We start from the raw sequence: 23,234 nt of genomic DNA on the forward strand, positions 1-23,234 counted from the left end.
GTGCTGACCAATCAATACCCCAAAGTGCTGGAGATAATTTGAAAACTCCCAGCTCAGTGCGATTTTTATCGGACTTACCAGTGTGTCTACACCGCAGTGCAGTGGATTGTTAATTACAAAAATTCTACAATGGTTGTAGAGAAGCTGTGTTGACCTAGTGTTGAATCAGTTAAATGCACTAGTGTGTAGAAACTTTTTTTGCATTCATTTTCACAATTCATGATCGAAAAAATGTTTTTGACGCGGCATACCTATTCGGGAAATACTGCTTCGACTGTTTGAGGAACGTTACGCTGTCATTCGCGATCAAATCCGTCAAATAATCCTGATAATAATTATCGCCGTGTTTGACCTTCTGTCCGTTGAAGTTGAGGGTGTAGTTGTAGAATCGCGAATTGCGCACGAGTCCGACCCATTCGCGCCAGCCCGGCGGTATATATGATCCGTTATACTGGTTCAAATACTTGCCAAAATATCCTACAATGATAACCAAAATTGGTATCAGCGTTACGCATATACATTTATAACCACTCGCCAAGTGGGCAAGTTCTATCGGTCTACCCATGGACTCAGAGTCCATGGTGAATTGGTTAATTGGCTTTATTTCTATGTAAGAGGCCTGGGTTCGAACTGGGATAGGTGCGCGTTATTTCACTGTCCTTAATCATTACATCAAGACAACTGCCCCTTCCCCTATTTTTCTTTTTTTAATGGCATGCATTAAATTTTTGATTTTAGTAACACCACTTAACCCTTTCAGTGCTGACTAATCAATACCCTATAGTGCTGGAGGTAATTTGAAAAAATCCTTGTGTGTTGAATAACGGGAATACCACTATAGTGGGTATACACCGCGCCGCGGTATATCATTAGTTATTAATATTTCACTATGTTTATTAATATTTCACTACTTTTAGGTGCTGCCATCTTTCAATAGAGATAAAAACTTATTACTAATTACGTCAATACACCGCAATGCGGTGTACTAGCAAAATCCATCACCGATTCATAAACCGCATTGCGGTGAAGACGCACTGAAAGGGTTAAATACTAACAACTTATTCTGATTCTGCGGTTGCGATTTTGAAAATGACTCAATCATCAAAACATAGGAAATGAAGTCATTTATTTAAACTGGCACTGTAGAACTTGATCCTGATGGATTTATAAATGAGTTCATTGTAGGATTGAATCCTTTACTAAGGTTGACAGAGATAAAAGAGTGAGAATCATTTGGATAAATCATCACATGACTGAAGTTGATATTTTTGAATCTGAATTTGTATTTCTAATTGACTATTAGTAAGTCATCATTTGGATGAGTCATCATATCACTGAAGCGATCTCTATTTTTGAGTCCCAATTTGATTTGTGTTGGTACACTTACCTGTGCGGTATCCTGCGTTACTCAGATATGTGCCGAAGTTCTTCGTCTCATACTGTTGCTGCCACTGTATCGATGAACAGTTGTCGTTGTTTGTGTATGTGTTGTGGTTGTGAACGTACATGCCGGTGAGGAACGAGCTGCGCGATGGGCAGCACATTGGCGTCGTGACGAATGAATTCGTGAATGTGGCCCCTCCCTGGCGTAAAATACGCAGAGTTTTCGGCATGTAGTTCAACGAGCCTGAAAATAATTCGAAACTGAGTAGTTGCCACTTTTTCTAAACAGTGGTTAGAAAATTTAATGAAGATTAACCATAAATAAGCCAGCCTTTTTACAGTTTCCAGGCGCCATTTTTTGGGTACCCGCTAGGTCCGGATTGTTAAATTTTGTGTCCCTACTTTTTCCGTTTGATTTTCTTATTTCATTCATTCCTCTAGGTTTGAACGAAGTAAAAATATCGATGACAGCTGATAATTAACTTTTTTTATGATATTACTCATTCATAAATTTAATGCAACAATGTGCGCTGGAGAAGTAGTTATAAACATTGATATCTTCTTCCTGATAATTCAACTAGAATTATTGCTCATCTCAAGTTCGTAACTACAACAAATTTTTATCTACTTTCAAATTCTCAGGATCAAAAGGCATCTGTGGTCTTATGTGCTTTTTACCATTTTCAATTATCTTTATTAGTTTTTTAGTAATTGCGAAAAGTAACTTCGAAAACACGTTTTCTCCACAAGGTTCACAACAACAAAGATTGTCATTTTGTCCTACGTGTTTTAATCGATTCCAAAACGACACGTACGGGTATACGATCGCAAATGTGAAAATCAGTTGTTACGTGGCACACGATATGAGGCCCGCAGTCTCAATGCTGCGTTTATTGCAGTCACAAATTCACATGGCTACATGTGAAAATGGGCTAATACAGACCTTGTATGATCGAAACTGACTTAAAATTCGTGGCGAATCTCATAACAACTATCATACACATGAGATCAATTTTGACGAAAAGTAAACGAATGTTAAAAGTTCCGCAATACGCAATATATGCTAATATATTCAAAAGTTCCAATCTTTCCAACACAATTGATTAAGACTTTTCAAATTCAATTGGAAACACCTTCCAGCTCGTGTCACGATCAGTAAAAATCTGTGGGTAATATTTGTCAAAATACCCTCCCAGCTCAGGGGATACCTATAATTTAAACAGTACAATCGTGTTATTATAAGTGAGCACACACAGGGAGTTGGCAGAAACAAATACTTCAGATCAATCCTTTCCCTTGGTCTTATTGACTTGATGAGGAATAGAATTAAATTGGATTTTCTGAAATTTGCTAAATAAAACAAAATCAAAGTGAGTTTGACGTTTTATTTGTTCAATTAGGTAAAATGAATTGGATTTGATATCTTTTGCAGAAAAAATGTGATTGAATTTGCAGTTTGAGCACATGGCTAATTAGCATATCAAGGTCATCCATGCGATTTGAGAAAAAGCTATCTTCCCGAACTTTGCATAATTGTCATCAATATTTTCTGCAGTGCAAATAGAAATAGTCCTCCCAAAAACCGAATCAACTAAACATTTCATAGAAATCGATTTGAAAAACAATCTTAAATTTTATGATAAAACCCGGAAGTAAAACAGTAGACGTTACCGCGGGTTCACGTGAACACCTGCTGAATTCTGCTGCTAAGCCAATCGAAGAGGAGTCTTTGCTTTCTGATTGGCTTTTTAAAACCAATATTTTTGCTTTCAGATTTTCGCGAAAAAGGTCATAAAAATCTTAACCAGGCCCTTTTTCAAAATTCAGCTTCATGGGATTTGTAGAATGGATAACGCTTTAACGAATGATTTGTATGAGTATATGCTCAGTTGCACAGTCAAATCGCAGCTCTGGAAACCATGACATTTAAATTCACTGCATTTGTATAGTAATAGGTTCAGCCTATAGGCTGGACTAATAATTATGAATAAATTCTTCATCTCACCGAGCTCCGAATCCTGGTCGTCGGTCAGGATGATCACGATATTCGGTTTTTTGCTGCGTTTCAAGTTTTTACGACTAGACTTTTTAGACCATCGCGCCCGCAACTCGTCCTCCGTACGGATTCCGTCGTTGTTATTCTCCGCAACGACGCGTTCGGTCGGATCAACGGACGAGGCGGCCTCGTTTCCAGTCACCGTTGCGATTATCGCAGTCATGGAAATGACGACAACAATGACCATGTCCCATCGAATGAGCATAGTGGCTGTTAATAGAGGGCACTGCACAAACACACACACTGGTGATGTCACCGCGTCAAGTTTACAACAGTCATCTGCTCTACAAAATATAACACAAATTCACATTAGCTTTACAAACAATTGATAATTGATTTTGATAAAACAGAAATCCGGCTAAAAGATTAAAAACATTATCCATCGAGAATTAATCCTTTCAGCGCGGTGCATAAGGCTTTGATGGACTTTGCCAGTACACCTCATCATAGTGTATAGATGTTATTGGTCATAAGTTTTCATCTCTTTTAAAAGATGGCAGCACCTTTCAAAGTGAAATATTAGTAACTTGACACGCTATAGGCCTAGTGGTATGCCCATTATTCGACACACTGGGATGGAATTTTTGAAAATTTCAAAATTATCTCCAGCACTTTCAGATTAGTCAGCACTGAAAGGGTTTAACCAAATAATTCACCAGAGGTTAAAAACATTTGCAATGCTGCCAACCTTGATTTTATCTTTTGCTGAGCACATTTCCAAGTTAATCAGTATTTTGCAAAAATTTTCCAGTAGACCCAAATTTTCAAACCAGAAGATTAAAAGTCTGTAGGCCTATTAGGGTGAATTACATAGAACATAAGTTTTCTTTCACAAACTCTGACACTGTACTAGTCCCCATCTTCACTTAGATAAGATGGCGCACTAGTATAGCATCAAAGACACTAGATGAAGATGGGCGGTTGCCATGGGGATACACGAACTAATGAATGTCAACCAGACCAAAATCCCAATCAGACTTATAATTATGATTGAGACGAGATTAAGAAAAAACTTAACATAATTTATCTAGAGAATTTACCGATCACTGCCATCTTGATAATACGGCAATACATTCGTAGCGGTAGCGGGATGGTGCCGCTACGAATGTATTCATAGTTGACCAAGAGCTGTAACACAGTCAGCCTTTGCTCAAAATTGACTGATAAGCATTGAGAACGAAGCTGAGTTTGTTCCATTGCTATTTTAGTCAAAAAGGAACTGTGTCATTCCCATGTGCCAGAATGCAAATATCGAACAGTGAATAGGAAGTATCAATATATCGTAAGGGTGACAGAACTGGAAGTATGAGTATATCTGTAGCCGGCAGCGAATGTGTTGATCAGTAACATTTTAATTTTTTTCAGTACTCCTCCCTGGTGAAAAATCTGTAACAATTTACTAAACACAGAACGCCGTATCTCCACAAGATTTTATGGAAAAATGAGACCGGAAAAATGAGAATAGTTGGCAGCTCTATGTATTGGAAATAAACCGATTTCTACCTTCAGAGTAAAAGTTATTGCGACAGCTATGGAATTGACTGTTCTCAATTCTTCTCACTGGGCAAAACATTTAAAATGAATGACCGTTAATCTTAACTTAGAAGACAAATCTAATCAACAACTGGGTCTTGAACCAGCAACACGGTCGGCTTAGATTAAGACCAGTCTAAGACCATCTAACAATCTAAATTGGTCAGACTAAATGCATTTGGTTCGATAGCTGATCTGCGTAATAACTTAAGACCAGTTGAAACTCATTTAGGTTCAATAACCAATGTAACAACTTAAGACCAGTATAAGTTCATTTAAGAATTAACACGGCCTTGTTTCATGTTTCAGAGTAATGCACGCACCGTCACTAAACAAGCAAGAAAGCATTTCTGTGCACATATCTTGCTAGTACACGCCAGGCTTTACTAGGAGATTGATTGAAAAAAGGACAACTGATTTTTTACTGTATGAAACCCACAACGGCTGGTAGGCCTATGTAATTTCATGTGCAGAATTTTTTTCTTAATTTTCCAAGAATCTTACAAGACCACCCAGACCACCCGCGCAACAACGCATTATCGTTTTTAACATCAGGGAACAGAATGCCTCTTTTATAATTCCATTGAAATTTCCACCTAGATATGAAATACCGATTAGCCATTGTAAGCACGTATAGGCCTAATTCTAAAGTGAAAAAAGTATACTCATAAAGCATGCACGAGATGCCTGAAATGCCTAAAAATAAATGTACTTATAATTAAGTGTTTGGTACTGGAAAAAATGTTCGCCATGAATAGGTGTTCATTATGGCATTGAACTCAAATCAAATTTATTTGAGATCTATGATTATGGAGAGGCTCAAGTTAAGATGAGATTATTTCATAACTCTCCTACCATTTCCATGGTAGACCAATGTGGAACGAAAAAAATCATTCCCTTTCAGAATATCTTCAGCGAAAAATTAATTAATTTTTTTGTAACAACGTTTTTTAAGGTAAATGCATGGCATTCCCAATTTCCCAAATATCCAATGAAGTAAGAAGATTAGTATCATACATTATCATTCAGCAGAATTACCTGGTAATTCATCACGAACGGTAAAAAATTATAACGAACTCGTTCATAATGAAAACCGTGACAGCAAAAGCATATCGATTGACGACTTTTGACAGTGCAGACATGTCTGGAACATAACCAGAAAAAGAAAAATAACTCCAAAGTTTATTAACGTTTTTGAGGATTGACACAATAGAGCAATAGAGCAGGGCTACCAACATCTGAAAAGTGCTCAGTAATAAATTGAATTTTTTTCAGTAACATTTCATTGAAATATGAAAGAAAATGTTCATAACATTGGTAACATCTTTCATATTTCTGTTTGCATCAAACAAATTTAATCAGTATTTCTCATTATAAAAGATTATCAGGAACAGTTGGCAGCTCTGCTAGAGATTAATAGCCTATCTTGAATTGACCGGCAACCAGACTAGCCCCCCCACCCCAATATCGACGACGTAGAGCATATCCACTCAAAAATTCATTGTTTTCCATTTGTCATTTGACTGAGCTGTCCGCCTATACTTTGTACATTTCTTTTTTTTTAAATCATGATCAAGCAAACAATAACAGACCCGTCAGTTAGGGCCTTGTACTGATGACACATTTTATTGTAGTTTACAATTTGACCCAGCCCCATTAGGAGAAACAAGGTATTTAACAGAACATAAGTCATGAAATATGTTTGATTACAACCTCAAAAGTCACAATTGTTATTGTTACTTTGAAACGCCAATATTGATGCTGTACGGCACATCCATTCACACAGAACCCCTTATATATAGCATTAAGGTATCGATGTATAAAAACATTATTGAAACGGTTTACGGCATCACAAAATTGTTCACTGTGGACAGGTGTTCATTGTGTAGAAAGGTTCTCATTACTTGAAAACGGTCTGAAAAATCTTGGTACCAAGGAAAAAGCTTTTGGTGACGAAGAGGTGTTCATACCTCATGTTTTAAGTAATTACTCACCCATTCATTGAAGTGAATATTCACACAATACTCAGTATTATTTAGTCAACTCATGTTCATAGTGGCAAGGCTGTTAGAATATTCAATACAGCAACTTTGAAGAACACTTTTTTCACTGCCTGTATCGTTTCCTTACTGATCCACAAAAATATTCAAAAACCAATTACATAACATGTTTCATATGCCGCAAAATCAGGTTGGTTCTTAAAAGTCATTGGCACGTTAATCATTCCAATTTCTATTTCAGTTAAATCATGGGCTCTAAAACGAAATTAAAAAGAGTCCATGGTTTGATACGATCCCGAAAAGCCATAAAAAGAAGGCATAACAGCTTTCAATAAGCATTACTCCAGTGATCTATGACGTTGTTTGATTCACTCAACTGCCTAGTTACAATGTTGAAAAAATAGATCTCTACGTTCCATCAACTGTATCATCTCTCATCTATAATTTCTAAAATGGCATCCTTGGATAACTACATAAACTGAGACGAACCTTATGTGAATGTTGAGGATTGTTATGCACAACGACTGTAGGCCTATAGTACAGCCTCTGCAGTAGAAGCCTAGAGTATAGCCGCGTTCACTTGGGGGCGATTTGGTCTGGCCCAAGATTTCTTCATTACCCAGGGTTTGTGTTGGAGTAAGCTATGGCAGGATGCAACCCTGGCCTGATGTTTTTCTAGGTAAGTGGCCACCTTGTGTTTAATGCCGCGTTCACACGACAGCTAGTTAAACAGGTCTAAATGGGCACGTACCTGGTCCGGTCTAAATCTAGACCGGAACAAGTTTTGATGAGTGTTCACACAGCGTTTTGACACGATAAAATCGCTTGTCGCCGGGCCTACAAGATGTCGCCATCTGCTAAATAATTAACTGGGCCTGGATGAAGTCTTGCTTCCAGATTCCAAGTAGAGCAAGACATTCTTCATTTGACCAATTCGACATTTAGACATTTTTGCGAATTCGCTTTTAATGTCGTTTAAACACGATTCAAAACACGGAAGTAAAACAGATGATGATCGCGACACACGAATATGAATATTTGTTACACTCCAAACATTTCCATGGTATAGGGAGGAAAAAGTAGTAGGCCAACTTAAAAATAATTACATAAACGGTAATAAAAGCATTTAAAACTTAAATATAGCTGTAAAGCAGCGATAACGGGTTTTCTGCTGTCTTAGAATCCTGTTCAACGGTGGATTTTGACAAAGCATTTGATAAGGCACAACATCAGCCATTACTAAACAGTCTATTGGGAACAGTATCAATGATAGGTCGCCCAAATGGCTCAGCTGTTCTCTGAACGAAAACTTGTAGCCGAAATCAACGGAACGCCTCATCTTGGAAAAAGGCGGTCTAACTAGTGGAGTCAGGCAAGGTGGTATCACTAAGTCGCCTTCTGTTTAATGTCCTGACAAATAACATACACAGTAATCCAAAATATACCAGACCGAGTAAATTTCCAAAACGACCATAACACGCCGTTCGCCAAAAAATGTTCCGACAAAATCATGTCCCAATTGAAAAGAATTCTGTTTGATGGAACAATACGCTTTTTGTTTGAACAAAAACTTTTCTTCATTCTGACAGAAAATGTGTTCGAATAAAAAGCTATGTCATTGTTGAAATGAAAAACTTTCTGTTCCAGTAAAACAATTTTTTTCGAACGAATGTTTGAATGAAAACAATTCTGTTCGATTGAACGAAATACTTTATACTTTTGATTCGCAGATAAAACTTTTTACAATATACTTGTTCGAACGAAAAACTTAATGTTTTGACAAGAAAATTCTGTTCAAACTAAAACGATTCTGTTCAATCGAACGATTGTTCGAACGAAAAACCTTTCGTTTGGAAAAAAAAAGTTTTTCAACTTTGTTCCAATGATTTTTTCAAATTGGTTCAATCGAACAGATTTTTATTAGTTCGAACGAAATAAATTCTGTTCCGACGAAAGAATTTTCAAGCGAAAGGTCTTTTGAACGAAAAAAAAGATATTTCTGGGGTAACTTTCTGGGGTCTCCGCAGTAACTTAAAGCCGGACGTAGGTCGGCCTTGCGACGCGATGCTATCATTGCGTTGCATCGCAAGTTTTGGTGCAAGTCGGTTGCGTTACGATTGTCAGCAACTGTTTGCGACTAGTTTCTGCGAGTCGCAAGAGCGTGTAGGTCGGTTGTGACAGTCGTGTCGCGTCGCAGAATGTAGAACATGTGCGACTCCTTGTGACTGGCGTTGCTGACAGTCGCCACCCGTCGCAAGGGAACGTAAGTCGATGAGTCGTTGCGACACAATCGTCACTGGCGGTTGCAGTGAATGGCGTCGCAGTGAGTCACAAGCCGCCGAAAAACGACCTAAAACGTCATTAGCAATTAATGAAATACCAGTTTCATATATCATGAAAAAACTCAAATGAAAAGTCTGGCTTATAAAGCTGTCTGCTCAGACGAAATTTTCAAAAAAAGCTTCACTTTGCCAATAAAATTGATAATTGTTATTGATCGTTGCTGGTCAGAACCAGTTAATCACTAATTAACATGGATTTTAATAAATCTGATTCCTCCTTTACAGTGAACTTAGCTTTAACCTAGTAGAGGCTACTAAGCCTATGTAGGCCTATGTATATGCCTAGGCCAAACATCCGGACAGATTGGTCGTAGGCCTATTGAATAACAAGTAGGAAATATAGAGTATTGATAAATGGTTGAAGCCTGCGGCCAAATTAAGTAATATATTCTTTTATTTTGATACCTCGTCGACACAACAGCTTTTCTCCGCTATATCTCTTCGGCGTGTTTAGTTTAGGCCTACGACTCCCCGGTACACCAAAGATATATCTTACTAAATACACGGTTAATTTGGTAAAGAAAAATAGGTATTGTTAAACTAACTCCTTGAAACCCGCAGCCAAATCACTGGTAGTAATAAATTAATTTGTACTCGATTTGATTCTCATGATGAGGAGAAACTCGCAGCTGATCCCCGGAACGACGATGAAGAGACATGTCGATTCGTCGATGTTTACGGCTCGACGGTGCTTTCAAGATCTAAAGTAGTCAATTTCCTGTGTATCGGTAATATGATTTGATGAGGAAAAAGGGCTATTGTTAAAATTAGTTTTTAAAAACCGCGACTGAATGTGAAATCTTTGGGTAATAAATTTGTTAATTTATGCTTGAATTGATAATCGACGTGACAAGAAACATGCGGTAGATTTCGGAAAGACGACTCTATGAATGGGGCTCAATTTTCGATGTTTACGGCCCGACAGTGCTTTTGTAACGATGATTCGTGAAAAAACACGCAATGTATTTGTAGATCTCAGTGAGCTGAACGATACCATACGCATTGTATCGACAACAGCAGCAAGGTTACAAAGCCTTTGTTTTTTAGTGAAAATAGTGTGACATAAAATAATAATAATAAGAAACACGCGAATCTCAATAGGGTTTTCTGTGATGTAACAGAAAACCCTGATATACTGGACTCACAGAGGTCGCGATATCTACCACAGAGATTCAGAAAACGGGCTATCAACAAATTCAAGTTCTGGAATTACTCGTTTGATGGCGCTAGTCAGAACCGGAAATTGGAACCTAAATCCGCCATGTTTCAGTTCATTTGCAATAAAAATCTCTCGCTTCAAGTTTTTAATGAGCGTTTTTTTTACTATGTATCATCATGACTAATCCTTGAAATATGATATCCTACTGCTACGTTTGATACGATAAAACCTCACTACAAAGGCTAAAAATCACTATAAATGTCCTAATATTATCAAAAAACTTTTTGCGAGAGCTGACGATGTTAAGACTGGTTGCCAGGTATCACATGGTGGCAGCATGTCGGTTTGAGTCCTGGTACTTTTCATTCTTTTCTTATGGATCTACGATTGTATTCCTAAAATCAATTTCAATTCTTAATATCATTTTATATTTATCAGTGTAGCCAGCAATTAATTCATCTTAGAGTCTTAAACTCAGCAACAAAGTGATGACACCAGGCACCAGTCTTTACTTCCGTTAGCTGCTTCGAGTGTTATCGCTAAATTTGTGATTCTTGGTAATTTTTTTACATTTTTGGTGATCTTTAGCATTTGAAATGAGGTTTTATTGAATCCAACACATTGTCAGGATATCATATTTAAGGATTACGCGTGATGATGTATAGTAAGTAAAATATTGCTAAATGAACTAGAACATGGCAGATTTAGGTTCCAATTTCCGGTTGTGACTAGCGCCATCAAACAAGTAATTCCAGAACTCGAATTTGTCGATATCCCGTATTACGGTTTAGACCGGACCTGGTACCAGTTTCTGTCCACACACATAGATTAAGACTGATCCTGAATTTTGACCGGGCCTGGTTCGCTCTTTTAGACCGGTCTAAACTAGACAGGTCTAATTTGTAATGGTATTTTTTCAAAATTGGACCAGACCAAATTAAAACCAGTCCAAATTCCGTAGTGTGAACGCGCCATAGGAGATATTTGAATAATAGAGTGACATCCATATAGGCCTATTTCGTATTTTCATGAATACAGGTGCACCGTTTAAAATGCTGGTTTCCACTAAAAGTCAAGGCATCAGTTTGACATACACGTGATTAACGCCTAGTTTAAAAGCTTTTCTTTTTCCAGTTCATTTCTCCGAAACATTTACGCTCTACGACTTAAAAACTTTCGACATCATACAAACGTCTGGAAGACAGATTATTTTCAGGAAGTTATTAGCGGAGGAATTTTTCACGAACCTCGACAACACGTCAGTGCAGAGCTTGGTTCTGACGGAAAAACATTTCAATGGGTTCAAAGCTAAAAGGTTCTCAACAGCGATTGCTCATCCAAAATTCAACGCCGCTTTGAATCCATTTTCAAGGCAATTTCAACTGTGAAATATAATGAATTCTGAAGGACAGGGTTCCACGGTTCCTAAACTAAACAATCTACGAAATTCCCAAATTTCTTTAAGTTGACCTTTCTTATAAATTTTCGATACCCGCAACTTAACTTCAAAATTCTTCAACCTTCCAGACTTCAAGAGAATTTCGACTCCAATGCAAGAAGTTCGCCAGAGCCAAGAAAATGACTGAATCGATACAGACTACTTCAAAGTGGAGCTTGATTAATGTACAGATTCAGGCCCCATAGCTAGCCCTATCCATGTGGGGGATGAGATTTCATTTCTATGAAAGCGGAACTTTTATGAGGTACACACGCAATGGCACAATTACCGATATATTCCGGAAGATGACTATTAGGATATATTCAAAACTTCGAATAAAAGAGCTCAACGATACATTTAAGACGCTTTTTATTCAGTGTACAGGGATTTTCTACTATCTTCACAACATGGACTCAAGAGTGATTCATCAATGGTTATAATGAGGACGACATTCAGTATTCGTGAAGATTACTTTTGGAGTCGACACGTTGAATCAACTATTAGCCCTAGGAATCATTTCAGACTCATTTTTCTTTCATAGTGTAGGATTTTCTGTATCATAGTAGACCTAATTTTTAAATAGTTTTATGACTATTTTTAGTTTATAACGCAGACAACTCAAGAGCGTGTTTCATCAAGATTATTCACATTTCACTTTTTACTCGAAATATTTCATACAGTGAGATCTGACTGACTGGTATTACAGGTAGGCTACCTGCAGTTCGGTATGAGGCTTTACCCCACTGAGGTTTCCAATAACCTGATCAGTATCATCAATCAGTAAAACGTCAATCTTTTAGGTAATCATGTCAGCGCTTTACTTCAACATCCACAGGGATCAGTGCTAACAAGCTTAAATCAGACCCCAGCTGTGAAACTTCACTAACACCAATTTGTAACTGTAGCAAATAAGCCTTACGGAAATAGGCTTGAACATTTTAATGTCCGGATTAGACAAAAAGTAACTAAAGAAATTCTAAAACACGATTATTCTAAAGAAGAAAAGATTAAGAAAGGCCTGAAGGTCTATAAAAGAACAGGGGAAAATGAAAATAGAAAATGCTTCATTCTTCGAGTATTCTCGCAGAGTCTCAGTAAGACTATAGATAAGCTGAAACAGGGAAGCTTTATTTCCCTATTCCAACGACAATGAAAAGTGAAAATTGCTCTCTCTTAATTACAATGACAATGATAGAAACGAATGAAAATAACTTTTTTAAACGAATAGCTCAAAAATTAAGACGAAAATTTCAAGAGAAAGGGCATTCTTTGTTTGTAAACCAAAGTATGGAAAATGAAAAAATTTGGCAGAATTCAGTGAGCACGACCCTTACATCAAGTAATCTCAAAAACAAGTGATTTTAAAGACAAAAGGCCTGACTTATCTTTATAACCAAGGAACACTTTTCTGGCGTGATTTTCACCTTTGAGTGCACATGAAATTTGAGTCAAATTCAACACAGAACTCATAAAACATGCTAAAACAGGGTAAAGCCAATGTGTAAACCATGACACATGCTTTCAAAACTCCTACTAGTAAGCCCATTTGTAAATAGGCTATAGCACAGTAAAGTATGAATCTAAATGAAAAAGGGATCGTTTTTCATTTGAGTCAGGTTATATTCAATTTGTGAAGCATTCACGCCAACGTTGGATCCAGACCACAGAGCAAGTAGTACGGTCGAGATAACGTTGTTCTTTCATCGGTCTCAAAAATGTCTCTAGAATTTGAAGCACATTTAAAAGCGTTTCCAATAAGTAAATCTTAAGGAAACAGAATTCTGTACTATGGTCAGAAGTCACCCTGGTCCACCCCGATGAATGGTGCATTACCAACACTGGGCATTTTTACCATTCTTAAAACCCTGCCACGAGTTGCACAGGCAAGACTTGAGTGGCTGGTATTATAGGCTGGTCCAACGTTTTTAGATTGGTTATAGAACTTAAAGGTGATCTTAGACTATAGTTATCAAACTGGCTGTAGGATAGGCTACAATTTAAGACGGATCTAAATCTAAGCAATGACATTGCTGCAACTGACCCCAATGAATTCATCAACAAAGACAGCAGGGCAGACCAAAGTCCTGAATTGACATTTATAAGGGCATTCTTGATCGATGAAAAGCCATTTAGAAGTCAGCATTCTTGAATAGGCTAGATGTATTTGATAACATTTCCAAGTCGAAAACTTATCCTATCAACAATGTGACCGAAGTTTAGGCCTATAGGATTCCAAACAATAAGACCTAAGTTAAAGAGTTTATTCAGAAAAGGGGAACTGAAAACATTTGAAGGTATTGTACATGACTCCTAGATCCACGCCTGCAACAATTGAAAACCATTTCCGATGGAAAAACAATTTTCGTATTTTTTCTTCCCCTGTTTTTCTTGGGAACACAAAAAAATGTGCATGACTTTTTATATGTATATGTATATCTGATTACGCAAAAGGCTTTAATAGAATTATACTTTGTCAATAAAGAATTTCACCTGCAGACTTTAAGGGCTCTTCAGACGTCATCCTGAAGTACCAACTCAAACCCGATCCTATAGTACTGAAATGCTCAACCTAAAAGCGGAAAGCATTTTAAAGGTTCCGACAGTGGTTCAATACTTCAGAGCCTTTTTACCGAAAAAATAAGACATTTAATTTGAAATTGCACTTCAAAATTTTCAGGTGAAGAAAACTTACATGCAAAAGATTATAAAGAAGGTCCCTCGGGTTTCTGGTGCGAACTTGAACAAAAATATGACTGAAATTTCTGAGAATGATGAAAAAGTTAAATGTTATACAAAGTAGGGACACCTTTTGTGGCCAGATTCACGAAAAAGAATACCTTGAGCTTTATAGACTGGTATTAACTTGATATCGAGGTTGTTTCTTATTAAGAGGTTTCTTGTGTCACTTCTCACCACCAAGAACAAGGTGCCAAAAATTCAAATTCTGTGAATGAGACTCTTGTCAAGATGTTAGTTGCGCCACTAGTCAACAGTAACAACAAGACACCAAAACTTCAAATTCCCTGATTAAATTGTAAGATATCATCAGTGGGGGTTGTTTCTTTTCAAGAGGTTGCTTCTGCCACTTGTCACCAGCACGAACAAGACACCACAGGTTCCAATTTTCCTGATTTCCCTTGATCTGTAAGAACTCAGTTGACTTTTACATCAACACCTATACCCATGAAAAACATCACAATAAACTATATAGGACTATTATTAACATGAGGAAAACGACCAAAAAAATGTAGAAAATAACAACAATGATCTTCAACCTTATAGAATAATTTACTTTCAAAATCGTGATGTATTAAATTAGGCAGCCAACAAAATTTTCCCCAATCAGTCACCTCCCGGATCAGGCTGGTTGGAAGATTGTTTGAGTGAACCGGAACCGTAATTTCAAATTATGTACTTCGATTCAATAAAAAAATGCTATAATTTCTTCCGCCGATGACGCAACTATATCTGTACTTCGACTTCTGATTTCGACTTCTGACAACAAACAAGTCAAATCAAACGAAATCTACTAACTGAATAAAAAATAGGGTCAATCCCTACTTTAAGATCAAGAACTCAACACATTTTTAAGCAACTTTCGCAATTTTTCCAAATGTTTCACATCAATCTGATTCTGAGCATGTTCTTCAGTTATTGAGCAGAGCCCCTTAGACATAGAAGCATCAACTCTAAAAGGGCGGTCAGCATTAATCCCCACACTACCCACCAAACCTGCATTGTAGGGCTTAATAATAATATGAACACTGGTTAGATTGGTCTTGATTGCCACTCAGAATTGAATACATCTATAACAGCTGGTCAGCGAATAAGATGATTATTAAAGCAATCTGCTGAATGCAATTTTCCGAGCGGCAGATTTATGACAAAATTGATGACAACAGACCATGAAAAACTAACCACAGACGCCACTAGCAATATTTCTGATAACGCATCATGATTAATTCAATCATGATTTTTTAATGTAAAACGCAGGGTACGTATCGATGAGCACACATGGAGTTCCTTGATTATCAGTGATCTAAATCTCCAACTTCCCTGATCCACACTCGACAATAACTGAATGATTGTACTTAAGAAGAACATTTTCAGTGGTGTGGGCATTTGGTTATCGGTTGTAACTAACATAGTTCGAGGTTGCATCTACGCTGCAACAGTGAGACCTATTCTTTGGTAAGATGCCCAATTTAGGGTGGTTCGGGTGACCTCCCCAGGAAAATTTTGAAGAAAATTCTTATTTTCTAAGACCCGCACTTATGCTACAATATAGGCCTAACCACTATTGTCGGAAATGATAAATTCTACGAAGTTAATCTTTAGAAATATTGTGTTCTCGCGAATGATAAGATATGGATTGCTTGAGTTTGAAGTGGCTGAATAGACTAAGACAAACACCACTATCACAGTCAATAAATTGTACGTACTTAAAATCCTCAAGTCAACACTAAGAGTAGTAATAATATAACAATAAGCACAATCGCCCAGCTCGAAGAACTACCGGTACTATTTAAAGCGGCCTTCAATAGTTTCATGTACATTGATTGACGATTAGGCTACTTTGAGTTCATTTTTACACGCATGCTTACGATAAAATCATTAAAATATGGAGGGTGCATTTATCGCATAAAAAACAGCAATGAAAGATGCAATTTCCCACTGAGAGGATCAGTGTCAAATTTTTGTTATTTTTGTTTTTTCATATTTCCTGACTTGACAAAGGGGCAGCAATCTCAATTGAAAGGCTGGGGTCAGGACAAATGAAAATATCCCCTCAGATCAACAACCACCATATTTTTATATGTGAGGCCATGAGCGCAGCAATTCCAGCCAATGACAGACCGCATATACATAGTACGAATTATGACCCCTGTGTCATTAGTAATCAGTCATTAACTTTCAAATTCAAGCAGTTCGAAACGTAAACCAAACCTACAGCATAGCAAATGAATGGACCGGGATCTAGAAATGAAATTGGTAGGATTATGGTGTGAGCTGCCGATATGATGTGATCTTATATCTTCTTATATGATGTCGCTAGCAGATTGTATTCAAAAAAGAATCAGAAAGATAAAGATCTTTAAGAAATAGCTTTTCTACTAGAAATATATTTTCCTATGATTCAAATCTATTCTCAAAATGCTTATCACGTGACCATTTGAGCAATTGCAGTTGCTAATAATCGTAACCGACATAAGCATGGAAGCAACTTGGCGGATCTTGTATCCCGCTAGTCGGCCTCAGTTGCTGGGAATCGGAGCACAGTCAACATAAGCTGGACTGCGAACGCATTAACCCATTAGGCTATTTGAAATCTCCCTGATGACGACGATTAGGTTGAATAAACCACTAGCTCAAAGGAAACATTTCCCACTCCATTTTTTCCTTTCCTTAGTGTGGGATCGTGACAGCACGGACTCGGAGAGTTTTTCATCAATGGTTTCTAAAAAGCATGCTTTTATTACAAACCCAGACTGCCGACGAAAAAGACAACTGGCAGAATACCACAACGCAGAATTCTTCAACTCAACCAGACAAACGTCTGCGATATTTTCATTCATGAACTCACGTCTACCAAACATTACCAAATCATAACACCGACAATAAGGGAACAATAAGTGTTTACATTTCCTCGTAATCAACCTGTTATTAAAGTATGCATGAGTCGCGGCCCTAGTCGTTATAGGCAATAGAATTAACGTCGCCTTACTCCAACATGGCCGATTTTTTACTGTGGCTAACTTTGACAACAACTATAAATCATTTTTCTGACTTCCTAACATATTTTCCGACTCCTAAGCTCACCTCGGGCCAATTTGCCACCGGTCCGAGTTAAGCAACCTTTACTGTAGGCCTATAGGCCTAATCAGAAATACAACACGTGATAAAGAGGATTAGTATTTTCTATGTAATGCCGATTCAGTGACATACAGAGTGCCTCATGTGGGGAACACAGAAAAACTAGCGGCAGTAACAATTTGAAACAAACATTCTTAATGACGCAACATTTCCTTAGAGAGCTTTTGGGTGGGGGTTGAAAATATACCTTCAGTATGAAAACGGATAGACATAGTGGCATTCCTATGTTTGTGCTAAAAAGTAATTTGTTTCAGAAGTGTCAACATCGATGACCCAAAAAATCTAATCAATATTTTTCTCTATTGCCTAATTTATGAAAACAATTACCATACATAATTACGTCGGTCTATAGACAGGTACACAGCCTAGATACTACAACACCCCTCCGGCGCTGACCATGACATAAATTATGAAATATGATTGAGAAATCTGATTGAATTTGAAATTTGCCAAAACTGACTATAGGCCTACAAATTATACAAATTCCGACTAAAAAATAGAGATGACTTACAGTAATGTGATGATTCCCAAATGACAGCTTGTATATTTAGTAAATTGAATTACAAGTTGTGACTCAAAATTAAAGATGACTTCAGTCAACTTGGGCCTAGACCTATACAAATAACTGATGACTTACACTTAGGCCTACGTCGTAAATTTAACTGCATACGAATTGGGACTCAAAGATTAGAAGGCCTCATGGAGTTTGACTTGGAGGCTGATTTATTTGCAATAAGCGAGCTGTGCAGCCGGTGTAGATGACTTGTCAATCATCCAAACACAAAAATACAATTTTCACAAAGATTAATAGATCTTCAGTTGCCCGGTAGGTCGTCCGGAGAAAGACTGGAAATAATTTTTACCCCCCACAGAAACTGATTCTGAATGACAACAAGTAGGCCTATTCAACGGTCTATTGACGGCAAAACAAAATAACCATTTTCAAAATACCATATCTGACATTTCCAAATGATAGGAGGTCTTCCATGCAGAGGTATGCAGCCTTTGAAATAGACCTAATGACTCACAAAATATTGTCACCAATCAACAAAGCTATCTTCAGGGTTTCAAGTGGTAAGGCCAGGGTAAAAAGAAGTACTAAGAAGGACTTTTCGGCAATTTAAGTCCCAAGAGAGGGACCTTTGGACTCGGAAAGAAGTTCTTTCCAGTAAAGTGAGGGCCCTTTTTGCAATGCCTTCAGCGGAATACTAATAGTCATGTAGACCAGTCATACATTTTCTTGTTATTCAATCTCACTGACAATTAACATGCCTGAGTAATAAAATACTTCAACAGTTGAATTCGCGACAAAATTGCGTGCAAAAGATTAAATTTGGAAGGACTTTTATCAAAAGCAAGAACTTAGAATCAAAAAGAAGGACAAAAATATGGTGTCTGTCCAAACTTCTTCCAAAAGAAGGACAAAGAAGGACTTGGAAGGACCGCTGGAAACCCTGTATCTTGTCACTTGGTAAAAGTTTTTAAAAACCCTTAGGGCCTACTGGATTCAGATCCACAGTTCTAGATTCAGTTCTACTAGTTTCAGAATCTAGTCCAACAGTACTGGACCAAGATCCTCAGTTCATTCATCGGTTCTTGACCCAGTTCCACAATTCTGGACCAAGTCAGGGGCCGATCCGGGAAAATTGGAAGATCCAAGGTACAGAAAGGAAAAGGCATTTCTTGGATAAAGCGGTAATGTCGAAGGCCACTAGCAGGCCACCCTCAGTGTTAAGATATTTTTGTAAAATACATCCTAAAAGTTTAAAAGATACAGATTCTGAGAGTATTAGTGTCAAACTTGCTGATTTTAAGCTTGCCAACCTGACTTTACGAACAGGGCAACCTCAGTGGGAAAGCAGGGGTCCGGACCCCTGAGACCACCCAAAAAATCTGCCCCTGCCCAGTTCCACACTTCTGGAACACTTAGGCTTAGTCTTTACTGAGCTAGGCGACCTGATGTCCTCTCGACTCAAGTGAAGTTGAAATAGACATAGGCCTATAGGTCTACGGTAATCTAATTGCTCAAAATTCCCAGAATTTAAGTTCCAGGGGTTATATTCGAGCTCAGGCTATATTATACCACAGGGGCTGGTAAACTAGCTTGGATTTTTATTTCCGGGTTGATGATATCTCGCGAGAATGGCTCTAAATTTAAATTGCAAATTAATTTGAAATATCACAGCAATATCTTGCATTGATTGTTTATTTATCCACTAGGCCTATCAAGTTCCGATAAACAATTGGTCGTTAAGGATCATTATCAGGCGGTCACAAGGCCTTACTATATAAAAATAACAAGGGATAAAATGGCCTCGCTGTTTGCTGTTGACCATATTTCAATTTCAATTTATTGTAAGGGTTAAATTAAATTAAAGAAAGGGTTAAATTATTTTTGTTTTGCGATTTTTTGTTGTTTTTCATTCATTAATTTAACAACATCGTTATTGAAATTGTACTCACAATTCTTCAATCAAATCAACACACATCATTTGCTTAAAAACTAAGTTTAATTACGCGCGTAGGCCTATAGACACTAATCATCATCCTTCACGATTCATGAATAAATCAACACACACATCACTTTAGAAATATATAGATAAGATTATTTACACGATAATGAGAATAGGCCTAAGAAACTCACTAAGTTATAAAATAAAGCCCGCAGGATTGCAGCCGCATTTTTGTGCGGCCATGGCTGCATTTCATACCAGTGGCCTTGGCCAGCTTTCATACCCTACCTATAAACAATACATAGGCCTAGGCCTATAGGCCTAGAGTTGTTTTTTTGTTGTGTTGGGGCCCGCGACTATATAGTCTAGTACCTAGCCATTGTTCCTCAAACAATCCTCTAGGGCCAAAGAGCACATGTAAGGTATTTTGGTCCCTCATTTTGAGGGACGAGGCTATGAGCGTCTACTTCACCCCTTAAAACACTCAACTTACCTCAAACTGACTGTTCTGTATTCAGATGGAAGTTAACTTTTGTTTGAGCATAAATTTGTAATCCTAAGCTTTTGACGATCATAGTAGGCCTAACTCAAAACTTTTAGACTAGTCGCCTCAAAAGATAGTTAGTTGAAGTGAAGCAACAAAACAAATATGGCGGCTTTTCGTGTTGCACGATGGCAGGGTAAATTACAGATTCGGACTTTAACTTGGACTGACATTGATGCTAATGCAGATATTATCCTTGCTTCAAATTCTTAAGGTAGGCCTAGAATTCGCCAAAATCAATGCATTTTATCAACTAAAAATGACATTTAAAGTAATTTTAGAGAGACAAATTGAATTTTTACATTTTATTAATCTAGTCCGTATTGGAAATCCCGATTGTGACAATCAATTCAAATCAAATCAATAAATTCTCTGGTTCCCGATTTAAATCATCAAAAATAATAGGGCTATAATAAAACATGTTTTCAAAGTCAACAAGGTAACTGATTAATTTATTTGAGTACAAAGGTTTGATTTGACACTGAAATCAGTTGTTACATTGCAAAAAACAGGAGATAACCTCTTGACAATTTGGCGTCTGACGTTGAAGGAACCGTCGTAACAAGGACTGGTATTCAGACTAGCGACTATACTACTTTACCGGTACACTTCGTCCTCACAAACTGACTCTTCGTCATGATTGTCATGTGTGTAGCGTTTAACTACACAAATTCGGTCATAGGCCTACTTAGTTAGTTACCTAATCGTTGGTGGTAAGCTTTTTATAATCGGATGAGCTTATACCAACATAAAGGGATGACAAGGGCCAAAACACGGTTGAAAAAAGTAACACTTCAAAAATATACTTTATATTCACTTCAGTCCACAATTAATGGCTTAATTCACAAACTAACACAGGTACCTTTCGAAATAATCCAATTTTATGTATGTTTCGAGTGATTAATTAACATAATTTTGAGAAATTAATTAATTTCTCCACAAATTTCGCCATTGGCCGCCATTTCTCTGTATTGCACATGTGGCATGAAAAGACAAGGGGACCTACAAGGATTTATATAAAACTCCAAGACGAAACGACAATTTTAATTATTGATGGTTTTCCAACTTATATTTCAAAACTTCGTGTTTTCTATAATAAATAATGAAATAATAAATTCTGGAAAAAGAAAAATGTGAATAAGTGTTGATTTCTTAATTTTTTTCAATTTCGTTGTTTCGCCTCGTTAGTTTGTGCTGTTGTCCTGGCCTCAGTCCACAGGTGCCAGCACCTCCAGTAATTTTCAAAATGGCAGCTGTTGACTCGACGGAAATTAACTCTCACTTTACGGCCGATTTGCACATGGATTAAGATCGTCAGGTGAGGTGTTATAGGTATCAGACAAACTACGAATCTGTTGTGCGTCGATTACAACAAAAATTAGACGGATATCTTAAGAGACAATGAAATGCCAGGCAAATTACTCGTCAGTCAAATTGGCTGACGAAGATTGCATACAAAAATGTCCTTCCCATTCCTGAAAGTGGTTTGTGAAAATATCCGATCATGAAACTAAACCACAGTCACAGACAGGTTACTGACTCAGGCCTACTGTGTATGTACTGAGTTGATGACTCTTCTGTTAGTTAGGCTAATTATGACTTAGGCTAGAAGAGTCATCGACTGCTGTCTGTCCGGTCCACAAAAAAACTGAAATCAATTTTTTAATCCTTTTAAAATTGCTTTTTAGCATGTTTATTTTTTTGCGCATTTTTTGTTTTATTTGATTCAGATTAAGTCGTGTCGTGACACTCTGACAGTACCGTGCGAACTCAAAACGGTCTCATCGCCTAGTACACATCCAGAAAATAAGTTACCCGAACTCGAACATACCTATTTAGTGCCTACTTACATCGAATTAAGCGTCGTTTATTCCGAATTTAATCCGTACTCTGCAGCCTACTCCGCGATCGATCAGCTGTGGGCAGGTGAGTGAGTAGTGGAGTGAATTCAACAAACGGGCGTTTCATGAAGAGTTTGTGACCACTGTTTTAGAATCACCGCAAAACGCAAACTTCTCCAATTCAATTCAAACATTATTGAGCATCAATTTTGATTGAGAAGTGAAAATCTAAATTGCTATAGGCCTAATCGTAATCATCAGCCTTTTTCCACAATACAATTCTTTGCGTTTTTTGCTTCTTTTTTGCCTCTCACCCTTTGTATATTCTTGTTATTTTTCTTTCATGAACTTGGACTTATGTTTGAGGCGACGGCCCGTCTTGCGTAGCTTCGTTAATTATGCGCCATGCGTGACCAGGTGCGTGGATGCAAACGCGATAGTGGGCAGTTGCCAGTTGGTACGATTTGGTTGGGTAGGCCCGCATAGATTCTATTTGCGTTTTGTACTAATTAGTACGCAATGGTCGTAGTTTGGATATTAAATTTCATCTGAAAATGTTGCTGTTCAGCATTTTCCAACATAGTAGAACGATCCTATTAATTATGATGGTG

The 23,234-nt window shown here is 37.5% G+C and overlaps 1 protein-coding gene across 11 annotated transcripts in view; it reads right to left on the reverse strand.

Annotated features, from left to right (window-relative positions):
* LOC141909598 (extracellular sulfatase Sulf-2-like) overlaps positions 1 to 22,703 on the reverse strand; it is a 60,142-nt gene extending 37,439 nt beyond the window's left edge. For 4 of the 11 annotated variants that reach the window (XR_012619761.1, XM_074800088.1, XM_074800085.1 and 1 more), the window contains exons 1-7: positions 20,732 to 20,856; positions 14,749 to 15,086; positions 14,604 to 14,673; positions 14,402 to 14,480; positions 3,389 to 3,718; positions 1,388 to 1,627; positions 252 to 477 (exon numbers count right to left, since the gene is read on the reverse strand). Coding sequence is in view for 10 of the 11 variants with exons in the window: in XM_074800088.1 (XP_074656189.1) it covers positions 252 to 477; positions 1,388 to 1,627; positions 3,389 to 3,718; positions 14,402 to 14,432 (827 nt within the window). In the remaining variant the exon portion in view is untranslated. Of the gene's footprint in view, positions 1 to 251; positions 478 to 1,387; positions 1,628 to 3,388; positions 3,724 to 14,401; positions 14,481 to 14,603; positions 14,674 to 14,748; positions 15,087 to 20,731; positions 20,857 to 21,644; positions 21,725 to 22,613 lie in introns of those variants that run through there. The other 7 variants (XM_074800087.1, XM_074800086.1, XM_074800090.1 and 4 more) reach the window with 7 other exon arrangements.
* Between the last annotated feature and the right edge of the window lie 531 nt (positions 22,704 to 23,234).

The sequence above is a fragment of the Tubulanus polymorphus genome, chromosome 8 (genome assembly GCF_964204645.1).
Source record: "Tubulanus polymorphus chromosome 8, tnTubPoly1.2, whole genome shotgun sequence".
Classification (NCBI taxonomy): Eukaryota; Metazoa; Nemertea; class Palaeonemertea; order Tubulaniformes; family Tubulanidae; genus Tubulanus; species Tubulanus polymorphus.